Genomic DNA, 15,083 nt, shown 5'->3' with positions numbered 1-15,083 from the left:
CCAAGAGTTAGTGTGGCCCTTAGCATACGGAATGTGCAAAGTCAACAGTATGGGCTGGATTTTGTCAATGGTTTGTAGTCCCGCCTCCATCGATTTGTGGCCAACCCACGCGATTTTCCCTTGATTGACCTTGTTGAGCCCGCCCAGCGGGCTCAGCAGGCCAATTAAGGGACACCCGGTTACAGGTGATGTCAGGGATTGACATTTCATCTGTCAAGAGCTTTTGACAGATGAAATATCAGCGTTTGACAGCTCTGTGAAGCTGTCAAACACTGACAATCTGACTTCTAACATGAGTCCTTCTCCACAGACTCAGTTAGAAATCTCTCCAGAACAGAAAGCAGAATGCTGCAACTTTTGACAGCTCGCGCGCCATTCTACTTTCTGTGCCGGTGAGATGAGGGACTCCCGAGACCTGAAGGAAGGAAGCCTGCATTAGTAAGTAAAGGTAAGTAAAACTTGTTTAAACAATTTACACACACCAAACACACTTACCTCTGCACTCATGCACCCATCACTCACCTGAACACCGGACATCTCGAACCCTGCAAGCCCTTCAGCCCGACGGTCCGCCTCACTAACTTGGCGTGGTTTGGAGCCATCGGGCAGCCCACACTTCAGGGCTAAAAATAGGGATTAGGCCAAAAACTGCCTGTTAACTACCTGTTAACAGGCAGTTAATTGGCACTAATCCCCTTCCCGCCTCGGGGAGGCGGCTCCCAGCACAGGTCGGGTACCCGCCTCCTGGGAAACAGGCATGGAGGTGGGTTGGGGGCGGGAAGGGTTCGTGCCCCCCGATTCTGCAATTTTCCCCCCACTCCCGCCTCCAAACCCGCCTCCACGGGGCTTGCAGATTCGAGCCCTATGTCTTTGAAATGGAGCTAATGTTGCAATTCTACTATACTGCCACAATCTGTCAATTGAACCTTCTATGTTCATATTAAATGTCTTGGCCCCGATATTTACTGGGGTGGGATTTCCAAGCCCCGGGGTGGGGTGGTGGGGGTGGAATTCTGGTTGGGTCCAGGTTTCCCTGAACGCCATGGAATTTTAACTCCACAGCGTGCGTGTTTTTTCTTAACAGGTTCCCCGCCCGGATGCCAGCCTGATTGACAAGGTGGGGGGAGCGGGGGGGGACGGTACAGCGTGGTTTGGAGGGTCAAGGGGTGATCGCGGGGGTCGGAGAGAGATCAGGGGCAGAGAAAGGGGTTTGGGGGAGCAGTGATCGGGGGGTAGTGATCGCCCGGGGGGGGGGGCGGTTCTGATCGCGGGGGTTACAATCGCGGGAGTTGGTCCGATTGTGTGGAGTGGGGAACAGATTTGCTTGGGGGTCTCCTCCTGGCCCACAAACAGTGCTGGAAAAGCACTTACCTCTTCCATGCAACAGTCCTCACCTCCTTTTAGCTGCTGGGTTTCCCGTTGCCCGGGAAACCCGGCCGGCCAGATGTTAAAGCTGGAAGAGAGATCAAATCCGAGGCACGCAGCCTCATTAAAATATTTAAATGAGCGACCTGCCTCCTGGGAGTGGGTTGGTCACCCGCCCCCGTCCCCCCTCCGTTAAAACCGGAAGTGGGCAGGTTTGAGGCGGGTTGGGTTCAGGTTTGAGATTTTCTAAACACCCCACCCGACGGTAGCATAGTTGTTATGTTACTGGACTAGTAATCCAGAGGCCAGGAGTAATGATCCCGAGACATGAGTTCAAATCCCACCACATTAAAATTCAGTTAATTAAATAAATCTGGAATAAAAAGCTAGTATTAGTGACCATGTAACTACTGCATTGCTGTAAAAATGTCCTTTAATGTCCTTTAGGGAAGGAAATCTGCTGTCCTTACCCAGTCTGGCCTATAAGTGACTCCAGACCCACAGCAATGATGGTTGACTCTTAATTGCCCTCCGAAATGGCCTAGCAAGCCACCCAGTTATATAAGGTGGCCCACCACTTTCATGGGCAATAAATGCTGGCTTTGCCTGCGACGCCCACATCCAATGAATAAAAAAATATATATATACACAGTCTGTATCACACTTGCATCCGATTGGCTCAAATATCATATTCATAAAACAGCAGCAATTTACAATTGAACAATTAGCAGCATCTTAAAAAGAGAACAATTAACCTTAGGATGTATTTAATATCAATTAGCCTCGGGCTATGCCGATTCACAGCAGCTTGACTTTGTGACCTTAAAGGGCCAGGCTAGATAAACACAGCCTCACCTCAGCAGCAAAGTAATATTGTGCATTACATGATCTAATCATCGTCGTGTTTATAAATAGCGTATCCTCTGACTTACCATGACCAATGCCACGAGAGACCCATCAGTGTGTAAAATAATAGCTAACCATGTTATTTCTGAATAAACTACTGCAGCTTAAACTCCAGTAAATTTGAAGTAATTACATCACATTTTCATTTTTATATGCTTATATATTTCATTTCATTTTTATATTTTTATATATTAAAAATATATTCCACTAATAAACAAGAACAAGCTAAACACTAATGAGACACCATGGATGAATAAAGCCATAAGGGAAAAATTGAGAATAAGGAAAGAGGCATACACTGAGTACATGGACAGCAGGGGAGGGCATGACAAGAGAGACTATGAAGGGATTAGGAGAGAAGTCAAAAAAACAATTAGGAAGGCAAAGAGGAACTATGAAATTAAATAATCAAGGAACATAAAACAAAATAGTAAAATATTTTACAGGCAGATAAATAAAAAAAGGAAGGTCGGGACAGAAATAGGGCCACTAAGGGATGGAGAGGATAATACCACAGGCAGCAATAGAGAGATGGCAGAGATATTAAATAATTACTTTGCTTCAGTATTTACCAGGGAGATAGAACAGGTGGAGATGACATCGGATGATGAGATCAGAAATGAGCTAACTGCATTTAAAATAAAATGAGGAGATATGCTAAATAAACTAATGAAACTCAAAGAGGATAAAACCCCTGGTCCAGACGGATTACATCCGTGCATTTTAAAAGAATCTGGGAAAGAAATAGCAGAGGCATTACTACACATATTTAGTAATTCATTAGAAAAAGGTGTAGTGCCAGAGGACTGGCAGATAGCTAATGTAATACCTATATTTAAGGAGGGAGATAGAACATGTCCAGGGAACTACAGTCCAGTCAGCTTAACATCAGTGGTAGGAAAAATAACGGAATCCCTACTAAAGGCAAAAATAGAAGAACATCTAGAAACGAAAAATATAATAATGAATAGTCAGCATGGATTTCAAAAGGGAAACTCTTGCATGACCAACCTAATTGAATCTTTTGAAGAGGTAACAGAGAGAGTAGACAAGGGTAATGCAGGAGATGTAATTTATCTAGATTTTCAAAAGGCCTTTGCTAAGGTACCCCATAATAGACTAATGAATAAGGTCAGGGAATGTGGAGTCAGGGGACAAGTAGCAGAATGGATAGCTGGCTGGCTTCAAGACATAAAGCAGAGAGTAGGGGTAAAGGGTAGCTATTCACAATGGCAGAAGGTGTGAAGTGGTGTTCCACAAGGATCAGTGCTGGGACCACTGTTGTTCACAATTTATATTAACGATTTAGACTTTGGAATCAAAAACACAATTTCTAAATTTGTGGACGACACCAAATTGGGGGGCATAGCCAATACTGAGGAGGACTACAACAAATTACAAGAAGACATTAATAAACTTGCAGAATGAGCATATAATTGGCAAATGAAGTTCAACACAGATAAATGTGAGGTATTACATTTTGGTAAGTAAAATAGGGAGGTTACATATTACTTGAAAAATAAGAATCTAAATAAAAAGAAAGACTTGCATTTATATAGCGCCTTTCATGACCACTGGACGTCTCAAGTGCTTTGCAGCCAATTAAATATTTTTGAAGTGCAATCACTGTTGTAATGTGGGAAACATGGCAGCCAATTTGCGCACAGCAAACTCCCACAAACGGCAATGTAATAATGACCAGATAATCTGTTTGTGTTATGTTGATTGAGGGATAAATATTGGCCAGGACACTGGGGATAACTCCCCTGTTCTTCTTCAAAATAGTGCCATGGGATCTTTTACATCCACCTGAGAGGGCAGGGCAGGGCAGAAGGGGCCTTGGTTTAACGTCTCATCCAAAAGATGGCACCTCCGACAGTGCAGCACTCCACTGGAATGTCAGCCTACATTTATGTGTTCACATCCCTGAAGTGGGACATGAACCCACAACCTTCTGACTCAGAGGCAAGTGTGCTCCCAACTGAGCCACAGCTTGTAATGATCAATAAATTGTCATTCTATAGTGGACACTAGGTGGAGCCATAGAGCTGTGTAGAGCTGTATATAAGACTACACTACCCAGCTGTATATATATTAAGACTACATTACCCATGAGGCACTAGGCTACCCACAAGGCAGCAGTCAAGATGGAAGCCTCTACAGATACTGTACCTAGTCCACATGTGCTCAATAAAGTAACTAGCAAAAGCTAGCTGTGTTCATAATAAGAATGTCTATTTATTAATGAACATAAGACAGCTGACACTGACAAATGGGGTAGACGAGCAAAGGGATCTCGGAGTACAAATACACAAATCACTAAAAGTAGCGACACAGGTTAACAAGGCCATAAAAAAAGCAAACCAAGCACCAGGGTTTATTTCTAGAGGGATAGAATTGTAAAGTAGTGAAGTTATGCTAAACTTGTATCGAACCTTGGTTAGACCACACTTGGAATACTGTGTGCAATTCTGGTCGCCATATTATAAAAAGGATATAGAGGCACTGGAGAGGGTGCAGAGAAGATTTACAAGGATGATACCAGAAATGCGAGGCTATACCTATCAATAAAGAATGAACAGGCTCCGTCTCTTTTCTCTTGAAAAGAGAAGGCTGAGGGGTGACCTAATAGAGGTCTTTAAAATTATGAAAGGTTTTTGTTGTGTATGTAATATGTGTGCTACTTTGAACCTATGGACAGGACTGCACTACTTGTAGGGCGTAGTGATACGCAGTACCACTCCTGGCCATAGGGGTATAAATAGTACTGTGGGTACTGATCTCCCCTCAGTTCCCGCCTGTGGGCATGAAGTAAAGACCTACGTATAGTCCCTACCTCCAACCAGTAAAGACCTGTTTGAGTTATACGTTTAAGTCTTTGTGTTAATTGTTCAATACAATACACATACTTAACACTGGCGACGAGTCAGGTTCTTACCCTGCGGCAGTTGAAGAGAGGTTTCAAACATCACCACCCCACTAGAAGCGACAGGCTTTAGGACTCTGAAGCCTCCATCAGCGACTGAGCACTGGAGTGCAGCAGCCATCCTGACAGCTTCCAGCGACTGACAGAAGTCTTTCTGCAGTTTCCTTGTTCAACCTAGGTGGTGGGGTAAGCCGTGCAGCGTTGGCTGCAAAGACAGGGCTGGGGAAGTTGGAGAAGATAAGGGCGATCGCAATCCCTGATAAGAGCCGCGGTGAAACGCGCGAGCGGGTAAGCCAGAGCCCGGGAGGGAGCGAGCAAGAGCCGCGCGAGCGGGTGAGCCAGAGGCCGGGAGCCGCTTCAAGTGCGAGGCGCAGCACGGGCCAGCGATCGGGACCAAAGATAAGGGCCGCACTCGGACTGAAAGGCGCGGCGGCTGCAGAAGCTCAAGGTGCGAGAGCCGCGGTGCACAGCGCGGGAAAACCGCCATTTTGTGGGCGGAGGACGACGGCAAGAGCGGGAAGCCGCCATCTTTGATAACAAGTAAACAAAATAAAATCTGAGAAATTGCAAATCTACAATGCCTAAACACGGGAATATTAGCACCTTTGATAGTGACCTCGAAGATTGGGCCATATATGTTGAAAGAGTAAAAAATTATTGTAAGGCCAATAAAATTCGTGACCAAGATAAAGCACTAACATTATTAAATTTAATGGGTGCGAAGACATACGGGCAATTGAAACACCTGTTATCACCAGATGAACCGGCGGATAAGACGTTCGATGAGATTGTTACTGTCCTGAAAGATCATCTAAACCCCACGCCGCTGATGCTAGCGGAACGATTTAAATTTTACGACAGAAGGCAGCTACAGCATGAAAGCAATGCTGAATATTTGCTGGAATTGCGTAAATTAGCGAAATATTGCCAGTTTGGAACGGGACTGACAGATGCACTACGAGACAAATTTGTGTGTGGTTTATTTAAACAGGATACACAAAAGCGACTGCTCGAGGAGAATGAGCTGACGCTTGAGAAGGCGGTCACTATGGCAGCAGCACACGAAGCCGCAGCGAGAGGCACGGCAGTAATGCAGCTACGGTCACCGGAGCTCAGTGCACACAAATTGGGTGTGAGTTCTGGCAAATGTTATCGTTGTGGAAAGACAACGCATGATCAGAACCAGTGTTGGTTTAAAAACCAAGAATGTAGAACTTGTGGTAGGCTTGGACATATAGCTAGAGTATGCAGGTCAGGGAAGAAGACCAGCAACAAGAAGTCACCGCAAGGAAAATACGCAAAGGTACACAAGGTGACCGAACAGGAGTCCGATTCAGACGCTAGCAGTAATGAACTGGCTAGCTTAAGCTGTAATGAACTGGCTAGCTTAAGAGTACTCAACGCTGGTAAGGGTGCAGACCTCCAGACAATTTGGGTCACTCTTCAGATAGAAGGAGTCCAAGTAAAACTGGAATTGGACACTGGATCGGCATTGACGGTCATAAATAAGAAAGATTACGGAAAGTTATTCCAACATATTCCCCTACAGGATACGGGGATTATATTGAAAACATACACGGGGCAAAGAGTGTACCCCATCGGGAAAATAGAGGTTGCAGTGGTCCACAAGGGCGAAGACAGTCAAATAATGGACTTATATGTGATATCTGAAGGAGGTTCTCCACTACTAGGACGGGAGTGGATTAGGAAAATGAATATGGACTGGCATTTCCTACAAACAATAACGAGTGAGAACTCGGTGAAGATAGTCGGCCCAGACTCTGGAACGGATGATGGTAAGCCCAACTCAGGTGCAAAAGACAAAGTTTCAGCACAGAATTCCACTGAGCAACAACAACATAGTTTAACTGTGGATTCTGAGTCTGGCAAGTCTACTGATGTGCCCATTTCTGAGGGACACTGGGCTCGAACTCAACTCCATTTCAAACTACAACAGCAATTAGAACAAATGCTTCGCCGTTTTGAGCAAGAGTTGAATGCAACGAAAGAGTTCTTTGATATAGAGTTGGAGAATCTGGAAAGACAACAGAAGCAGCTGATGGAGAAAATGGAGCAGGAGCACACAAAACGTCTGATGTCAGAGGAGTTAACGGTCAGCCAACTCCTGCATATGCGGAAGGACAGGACTCTGAAATGGGAAAAACTTGAGCACGAACTTCAATATTCAAACGAAAGGGGTTCAGAGCTCTCAAAGGTTATTGGAAGAGCTGAGGTGGCAACACAGACTGAGATGACTGCAACAGAGCAGCCCTTGGATGCCAAAAGTACGCTGACTCACGTCAACGTAGAACAACAGACCGCTGAAACAGCTGCTCCGGTAGAGGGATTGAATAGTCCGATCAATCAATCTCCAAAAGAAGTTGAAGTAGTAAAATCTCAAATGAGGTCATTAGTAAACGACTTGCTGAAAGCCCAGAAAAAGCTGGATGAAGAGGTACGCATGAAGAAGTCTCTTCAGGAAAGATGTCTGGACTTGGAACAAAAGCTGGCTAACGCCCAGCTGGGTATGGAGGAAATAGAAGACCCTCTCGCTGGCCTAGATCAGGACGACACCGAATATGTCCTGTCCTGCCCAACTTGTAACTTCGACTCCCACCATACAGAAATCATGGAGGAGCACCGAAAGTCTACGGAACATCAGGAGAAGGTGGCTCTACTACGGAAAAAGGAGGAAGAGAAGGAGGAACTGCGCATGCAGCTGGCAGCTGACAGTGGAGCCCAGAGAGTCTCCAAGAAGCAGAAAAGGAAAAGTCGAAACAGAAGATGACCCATCTGAACCATTATTACCTCTACCAGATCACACACGTGGTCCCTCCGAACGGAGCCAATTCAGTTCGGAAGTTCAAACTGTTAAATCCATGGAAGGACTATTGAATGAGTCACTCCAGCAACGTGAACCGACTACACCACAGAGATTGAATCTGTGAACTGTTTTCCGCAGAGACTGAATCTGTGATCTGTTTTGACATGAAGTTATCTATGTATCTATGTTATTCTGTTATGTAAACCTGAAGTTATATATGTATATATGTTATTACGTTATGTTAAATGGGGAGATGACTGTAAAGCTAGGAAGGGAGGAATGTTGTGTATGTAATATGTGTGCTACTTTGAACCTATGGACAGGACTGCACTACTTGTTGGGCGTAGTGATACGCAGTACCACTCCTGGCCATAGGGGTATAAATAGTACTGTGGGTACTGATCTCCCCTCAGTTCCCGCCTGTGGGCATGAAGTAAAGACCTACGTATAGTCCCTACCTCCAACCAGTAAAGACCTGTTTGAGTTATACGTTTAAGTCTTTGTGTTAATTGTTCAATACAATACACATACTTAACAGTTTTGATAGAGTAGGTACAGAGGGAGTGTTTCCACATGTGGGGAAGAGCAAAACTAGAGGCCATCAATATAAGATAGGCACCAAGAAATCTAATAGGGAATTCAAAAGGAACTTCTTTACCCAGAGAGTGGCGAGAATGTGGAACTCGCTACCACAGGGAGTGGCTGAAGTGAATAATATAGATGTATTTAAGGGGAGGTTAGATAAGCATATGAGGGAGAAGGGAATAGAGGGTTATGCTGATAGATTTAGATGAAGAAAGACGGGAGGAGGCTCGAGTGAAGCATAAACACCGGCATGGACTGGTTGGGCCTAATGGCCTGTTTCTGTGCTGTATATCCTATGTAATCCTGTATAATTTTTCAACGTTAATGTCATTAAGTATAAACTGTTTGGCTGATGTCTGATATGAAATACACCACTGCAAAAAAAATGCAAACAAAACTCCCCCATCAATTCCACAGTGTGTATCTTATAGTGAGTAATGGATATATAGGAGTGATTAATGGGCAGTAACGTTTCCTTGAGGTTGTAAACTAAATCAGCTTTGCTTCTGAGGTTTATGGCATTTTATTATTCATCTTTGAGATTGCAGTTATGTAAATCAATCCACAGAACCCATTAGTACTGCTCTATATAATTTTGTAATTTTTCCCTTTTCCTAAAGGCTACTGACTCACATTCGGTACTGTTTCACTGGAACTGGAAGCTCTCTGGTACCTCAAAAGGCCATTCTTTTTAACCTCCCTGTTTTCCTTTCCTGAAGACGCTTAATCCTGCTGGGGTACAGTTCCATGGACACCAGCAGCCATCTGGTACCTCAATCAAGTAATCATCCTTCATGTATGGGTGCCTGCACACTATTTGGCAGGCCTGTTCTCAATTGATGGTCACACCTGCCCACTTTTCAGAAGGGGTCACTAATGATTGAGAGCAGGAATTTGGCTGTTTTATCCGTCCCTAGTCTAGGGTTGCTGGGATTAATTGTAATGCCACAACTGGAGTTACCACATTGCGATAAGAACTAACATAATTACCAGAAGGGAAGCTAGCTATAGATAAGCAGAATGCTTAACTGAATCTTTCATAGTAAAAGGGTTAAAGTCAGACAATTGAAGTGCTGTCTTGGACAGACTGGCTCCAGTTGTGGCCTAATAAAAAGTAATGATCAGACAAACATTGAAGAGATAAGGGATGAGGCCTAATATCTGTACAGCAGAAGTAGACAAAACTGGTTTCTACCATTTTTCAGACAAAGAGAATAGCACATGGTGCTATGGTTACATCATATCCTGTGACCAAAAGTAGGTGTGTTGTAGAAGAGGTACAAAGGTTAATGTACTCTTGAAGCCTGCGGGTAGCTTGAATTAAAGACATCGGAGATCAAACTCAAGGTGTTGGCTATTCAGCCAACGGGTTGTCTACGTGCAAGTATATGTAGATATACATCAATCATAGTGAGCAAGCAAAGTGATTTATCAATATAAGATGAGTCAGAGGCTAAATGTTGTATTTCTTAATAAAGTATTAAAGTTGCTGAAACTGGACTCTCGGAACTATTAATTATTAAGATGTGGCAGAGCTAAATCTCAAACATACATCTATGTTTTTATGTTCTTATGTCTTATGTACCTTCCTCCAGGGGTCCAGCTTTCCACCCCCAACCACCACCCCACCCCCACCTTCTTCCTGGATATCCTGTCACACTGAAGCCAGGTTTAGTGTCCCTGCCACTTCCCAATTTCGATCAGGTATCAACTGATCAACTCAGTGCAGACCCGGGATTGAATGTGGGACCTGCATGGCTCAGTACCACATCAAGCAATGCATTTAGCTATTGAGCTAATAGGGGAGCACAAATGGTTTTTCTTATTAATTTGAAGCAGAATCGTACTGGCAGAGCTAACTTTTTTAATATGCACAGGCTGAGTACACTGCAACTGCATGCTCCCACCTGCCTTACCTGACCCTTGTACACAGACAACTGTGGTATAGTGACTGATATGGATGGGACAGTGTGCTGGAACAGCCAATCACCTGTTGATTTGTATTCCTCCTCCCTCTCTGTTGTAAAGCATTTGGCTTACCTTGACACCTCTTCCTGCTGACCTAAGTCAAAATCAGGAACTCGCATTCTGGGAAATCTCTGGTGTTGTCAGTCCAATTTGTTAAAATGGCAAATCACAGTCCCCCATCCCCAGCATGTTTTAAAAAAAATAATTCCTGGGTTGTTATATGTAGTGCGAGTAATCTTACCGCATTAATGTTATTCAACGACTGGGGTTAAGCAGCTTACCTCTTTTCTGATTGCCTTGGTAGTTGTTTTTCTTAATACTTTCTTTCTTTATTGACAGGTGTTTGCTTTTGACACTCTCTCCTCTGATTGACTCTGCAATGCTGCTGTGATCTTCGAAATCCTCAGAGTACTCCGTGCATACACTGTTTCTTTGACACTGCTTGGTCTTGGTGCTGTTGTTTGTCTCGGTGCTGGAAATGTTGCTGCTTGAAGTCGAGTCTCCTCCTCCTCGTCTTGGGGAATGGTCTGAGAGACTGTCCTGCAAACTCTTTTCACTGGCCATGATCAGGAACATAACTTCTTTGCATCTTCCTAAGTCCAGGGCAAGTAATCAGTGCAAAACCTCCAATAATGCATGTTGTTCCGAAAGGTATAGTATCATATTCAGCTTCTGAGGAGATAAAAAGATAAACTGCAAATGTTGGAAATCAGAAATAAAAGTAGAAAATGCTAGAAAAACACAGCAGGTCAGTCAGAATCTGAAAGAGCAAAACAGGTTAGACTATCTTTCTCAACATTTTAACTCACCGTTCTCTGCTGCATAGTTCAGCATTTTCTGTTTTTATTTGTATGTCTCACTCATTGTATTTATTCATTCATATCTTCATAGAATGATACAGCACAGAGGAGGTCATTCGGCCCATCGTGCCTGTGCTGGCTCTTTGGTAGTCCCACTCCCCAAGCTCTTTCCCCATAGCCCAGTAATTTTTTTCCTTCAAGTATTTATCCAATTCTCTTTTGAATGTTACTATTTAATCTGCTTCCACCAGCCTTTCAGGCAGTGCATTCCAGATCACAACTAAAAAAAAATGTTTTCTCATGTCACCTCTGTTTTTTTTGCCAATCATCTTAAATCTGTGTCCTTCTCCCACTGGAAACAGTTTCTCCTTCTTTACTCTATCAAAACTGTTCATGATTTTGAACGCCTCAATCAAATCTCCTCTTAACTTTCTCTGCTCTAAGGAGAATAACCCCAGCTTCGCCAATCTCTCCACATAACTGAAATTCCTCATCCCTGGGCCCATTCTGGTCAATCTCTTCCGCATCCTCTCCAAGGCCTTAACATCGTTCCTAAAATGCGGTGCCTACAATTGAACACAATACTCCAGCTGAGGCCTAACCAGTGTTTTATAAAGGTTTTGCATAACTTCCTTGTTTTTGTACTATCTTCCTCTATTAATAAAGCCAAGGATCACATATGTATTTTAGCAGCCTCCTCAACTTGTCCTGCCACCGTCAAAGATTTGTGTACATACACCCACAGGGGTTCCTGCACCCCCTTTATAATTGTACTATTTAGTTCATATTGCCTCTCTTCATTCTTCCTGCCAAAATGTATCACTTCTCACTTCTCTGCGTTAAATTTCATCTGCCATGTGTCTGCCCATTTCACCAGTCTATCTGTGTCCTCCTAAAGTCTGTTACTATCCTCCTCATTGTTTACTACATTTCTGAGTATTGTGTCATCTGCAAACTTTGAAATTATGCTCTGTATGCCCAAGTCCAGGTAATTAATATATATCAAAAACAGCAGTGGCCCCAATACCGACACCTGTGGAACACCACTGTATACTTTCCTCCAGTCTGAAAAACAACCACTTACCCCTACTTGATAGCAAAATATTGCGGATGCTGGAAATCCGAAGTAACAACAAAAAATGCTGGAAAAACTCAGCAGGCCAGACAACATCCGTGGAGAGAGAAATAAAGTCAACGTTTCAGGTCGAAACTGATGAAGGGTTTCGACCTGAAACGTTGACTCTATTTCTCTCTCCACTTACCCCTACTCTCTGCTTTTTGTCCCTTAGCCAATTTTGTATCCATGCTGCCACAGCTATGTGGTACATTGAAGTTACTTACCGTGGCTAACAAGGGAAATTAGGGATAGCATAAGATCCAAGGAGAGGACATATAAATTGGCCAGAAAAAGCAGTAAACCTGAGGATTGGGAGCAGTTTAGGATTCAGCAAAGGAGGACAAAGGGATTAATTAAGAGGGGGAAAATAGAGTATGCGAGTAAGCTTGCAGGGAACATAACAACTGACTGTAAAAGCTTCTATAGATATGTGAAGAGAAAAAGATTGGTGAAGTCAAGCGTAGGTCCCTTGCAGTCAGAATCAGGGGAATTTATAATGGGGAACAAAGAAATGGCAGACAAATTAAATACATACTTTGGTTCTGTCTTCACAAAGGAGGACACAAATAACCTCCCAGAGATGTCGGGGAACATAGAGTCTAATGAGAGGGAGGAATTGAATGAAATCAGTATTTGTAGGGAAATGGTGTTAGGGAAATTGACGGGATTGTAGGCCGATAAATCCCCAGGGCCTGATAATCTACATCCTAGGGTACTTAAGGAAGTGGCCCTTGAAATAGTAGATGCATTGCTGGTCATCTTCCAAAATTCGATAGACTCTGGAACAGTTCCCATGGATTGGAGGGTAGCTAATGTTACCCCACTATTCAAAAAAGGTGGTAGAGAGAAAACGGGGAATTATAGACCGGTAAGCCTGACATCGGTAGTGGGGAAAATGCTAGAGTCCATTATAAAAGATGTAATAGCAGAGCACTTGGAAAACAGTGACAGGATCGGACAAAGTCAACATGGATTTACAAAAGGTAAATCGTGCTTGACTAATGTACTGGAATTTTTTGAGGATGTAACTGGTAAAATAGATAAGGGAGAACGAGTGGATGTGGTGTATTTGGACTTTCAGAAGGCTTTCGATAAGGTCCCGCATAAGAGATTAGCGTGTAAAGTTAAGGCACATGGGATTGGGGGCAAGGTACTGACTTGGATAGAGAACTGGTTGGCAGACAGGAAGCAGAGTTGGAATAAACGGGTGTTTTTCCGACTGGCAGGCAGTGACTAGTGGGGTAGCACAGGGATCGGTCCTAGGACCCCAGCTATTCACAATATATATTAATGATCTAGACGAGGGAACTAGATGTAATATCTCCAATTTTGCAGACGACACAAAGCTGGGTGGGCGTGTGTGCTGTGAGGAGGATGCCGAGAAACTCCAGTATGATTTGGACAGGTTGGGTGATTGGGCAGATGCATGGCAGATGCAGTATAATGTGGATAAATGCGAGGTTATCCACTTTGGTGGCAAAAACAGGAAGACAGATTATTATCTGAACGGCAATAGATTGGGAGAAGGGGAAGTGCAACGAGACCTGGGTGTCCTTGTGCACCAGTCGCTGAAGGTAAGCATGCAGGTGCAGCAGGCGGTTAAGAAGGCAAATGGTATGTTGGCCTTCGTAGCGAGAGGGTTTGAGTACAGGAACAAGGATGTCTTGCTGCAGTTGTACAGGGCTTTGGTGAGACCACACCTTGAGTATTGTGTGCAGTTTTGGTCACCTTATCTCAGGAAGGATGTTCTTGCCATGGAGGGAGTGCAGCGAAAATTCACCAGACTGATACCTGGGATGGCAGGAATGACGTATGAGGAGAGATTGGGTCGATTGGGCTTATACTCGCTGGAGTTTAGAAGAATGAGAGGGGATCTCATTGAAACTTATAAAATCCTAACAGGACTAGACAGACTAGATGCAGGAAGGATGTTCCCGATGGTGGGGGAGTCCAGAACCAGGGGTCACAGTCTAAGGATAAGAGGTAAGCCATTTAGGACAGAGATGAGGAGGAATTTCTTCACCCAGAAAGTGGTGAACCTGTGGAATTCTCTACTGTTACGTCCGTGTATAAGAAGACACAGACTGCGGAGAACGGTAAAATAGGTGTTTACTCAACGTGGCTCAGACTGCAACTGATCTGTACAGATTACTACTCAGGGCTATATACAGGTGTGGTCACTGCCGGTACTACAGTATACATGAGCTGTAAAAAGTAGTTCCCTCCCTTAAAGGTACATACATTACAATTCCTCCCCTTTTAGATTAACAGTACCATAACACTCATTTAACAATTAAATATCAAACTAATTACAATTAACACTTTTAACATGCAACATTAGCTGAAAATAGTCTATTTATAAATTCAGTCTTTGGGGAGACTTCCTGATCCTTTCTGGATAGCGCCTTTCCCGAGTGCCTTGCTCTTGGTGCGGAGGCGATTCTGGCCCCCTGTCGTCGGTTGGGTCATCAGCTTCCGATGCTACTGTTTCTGGGGTAGATGCGACCTGTACGTCGGGTTCATCACCAGGTACGTATGGGCGAGGCATGGGGTTGACTTGTTCCTGTGACTCTAGGATCTGGTCAGCATGGC

At 44.0% G+C, this 15,083-nt stretch overlaps 1 protein-coding gene across 3 annotated transcripts in view; it reads right to left on the bottom strand.

The window, feature by feature from the left end:
- LOC147107822 (lebercilin-like protein) overlaps positions 1-15,083 on the bottom strand; it is a 140,989-nt gene that overhangs the window by 109,302 nt on the left and 16,604 nt on the right. For all 3 annotated transcript variants that reach the window (XM_086007149.1, XM_086007148.1, XM_086007150.1), the window contains exon 2: positions 10,856-11,246. In XM_086007149.1, coding sequence (XP_085863275.1) covers positions 10,856-11,150 — 295 coding nt within the window. In that variant the 5' untranslated portion in view covers positions 11,151-11,246. The remainder of the gene's footprint in view (positions 1-10,855; positions 11,247-15,083) is intronic.

Source organism: Somniosus microcephalus, chromosome 14, assembly GCF_052327205.1.
Source record: "Somniosus microcephalus isolate GS21.2 chromosome 14, FLI_Smic_1.0, whole genome shotgun sequence".
In the NCBI taxonomy this organism is placed as follows: Eukaryota; Metazoa; Chordata; class Chondrichthyes; order Squaliformes; family Somniosidae; genus Somniosus; species Somniosus microcephalus.
This window is presented reverse-complemented; position numbering and strand designations above follow the sequence as displayed.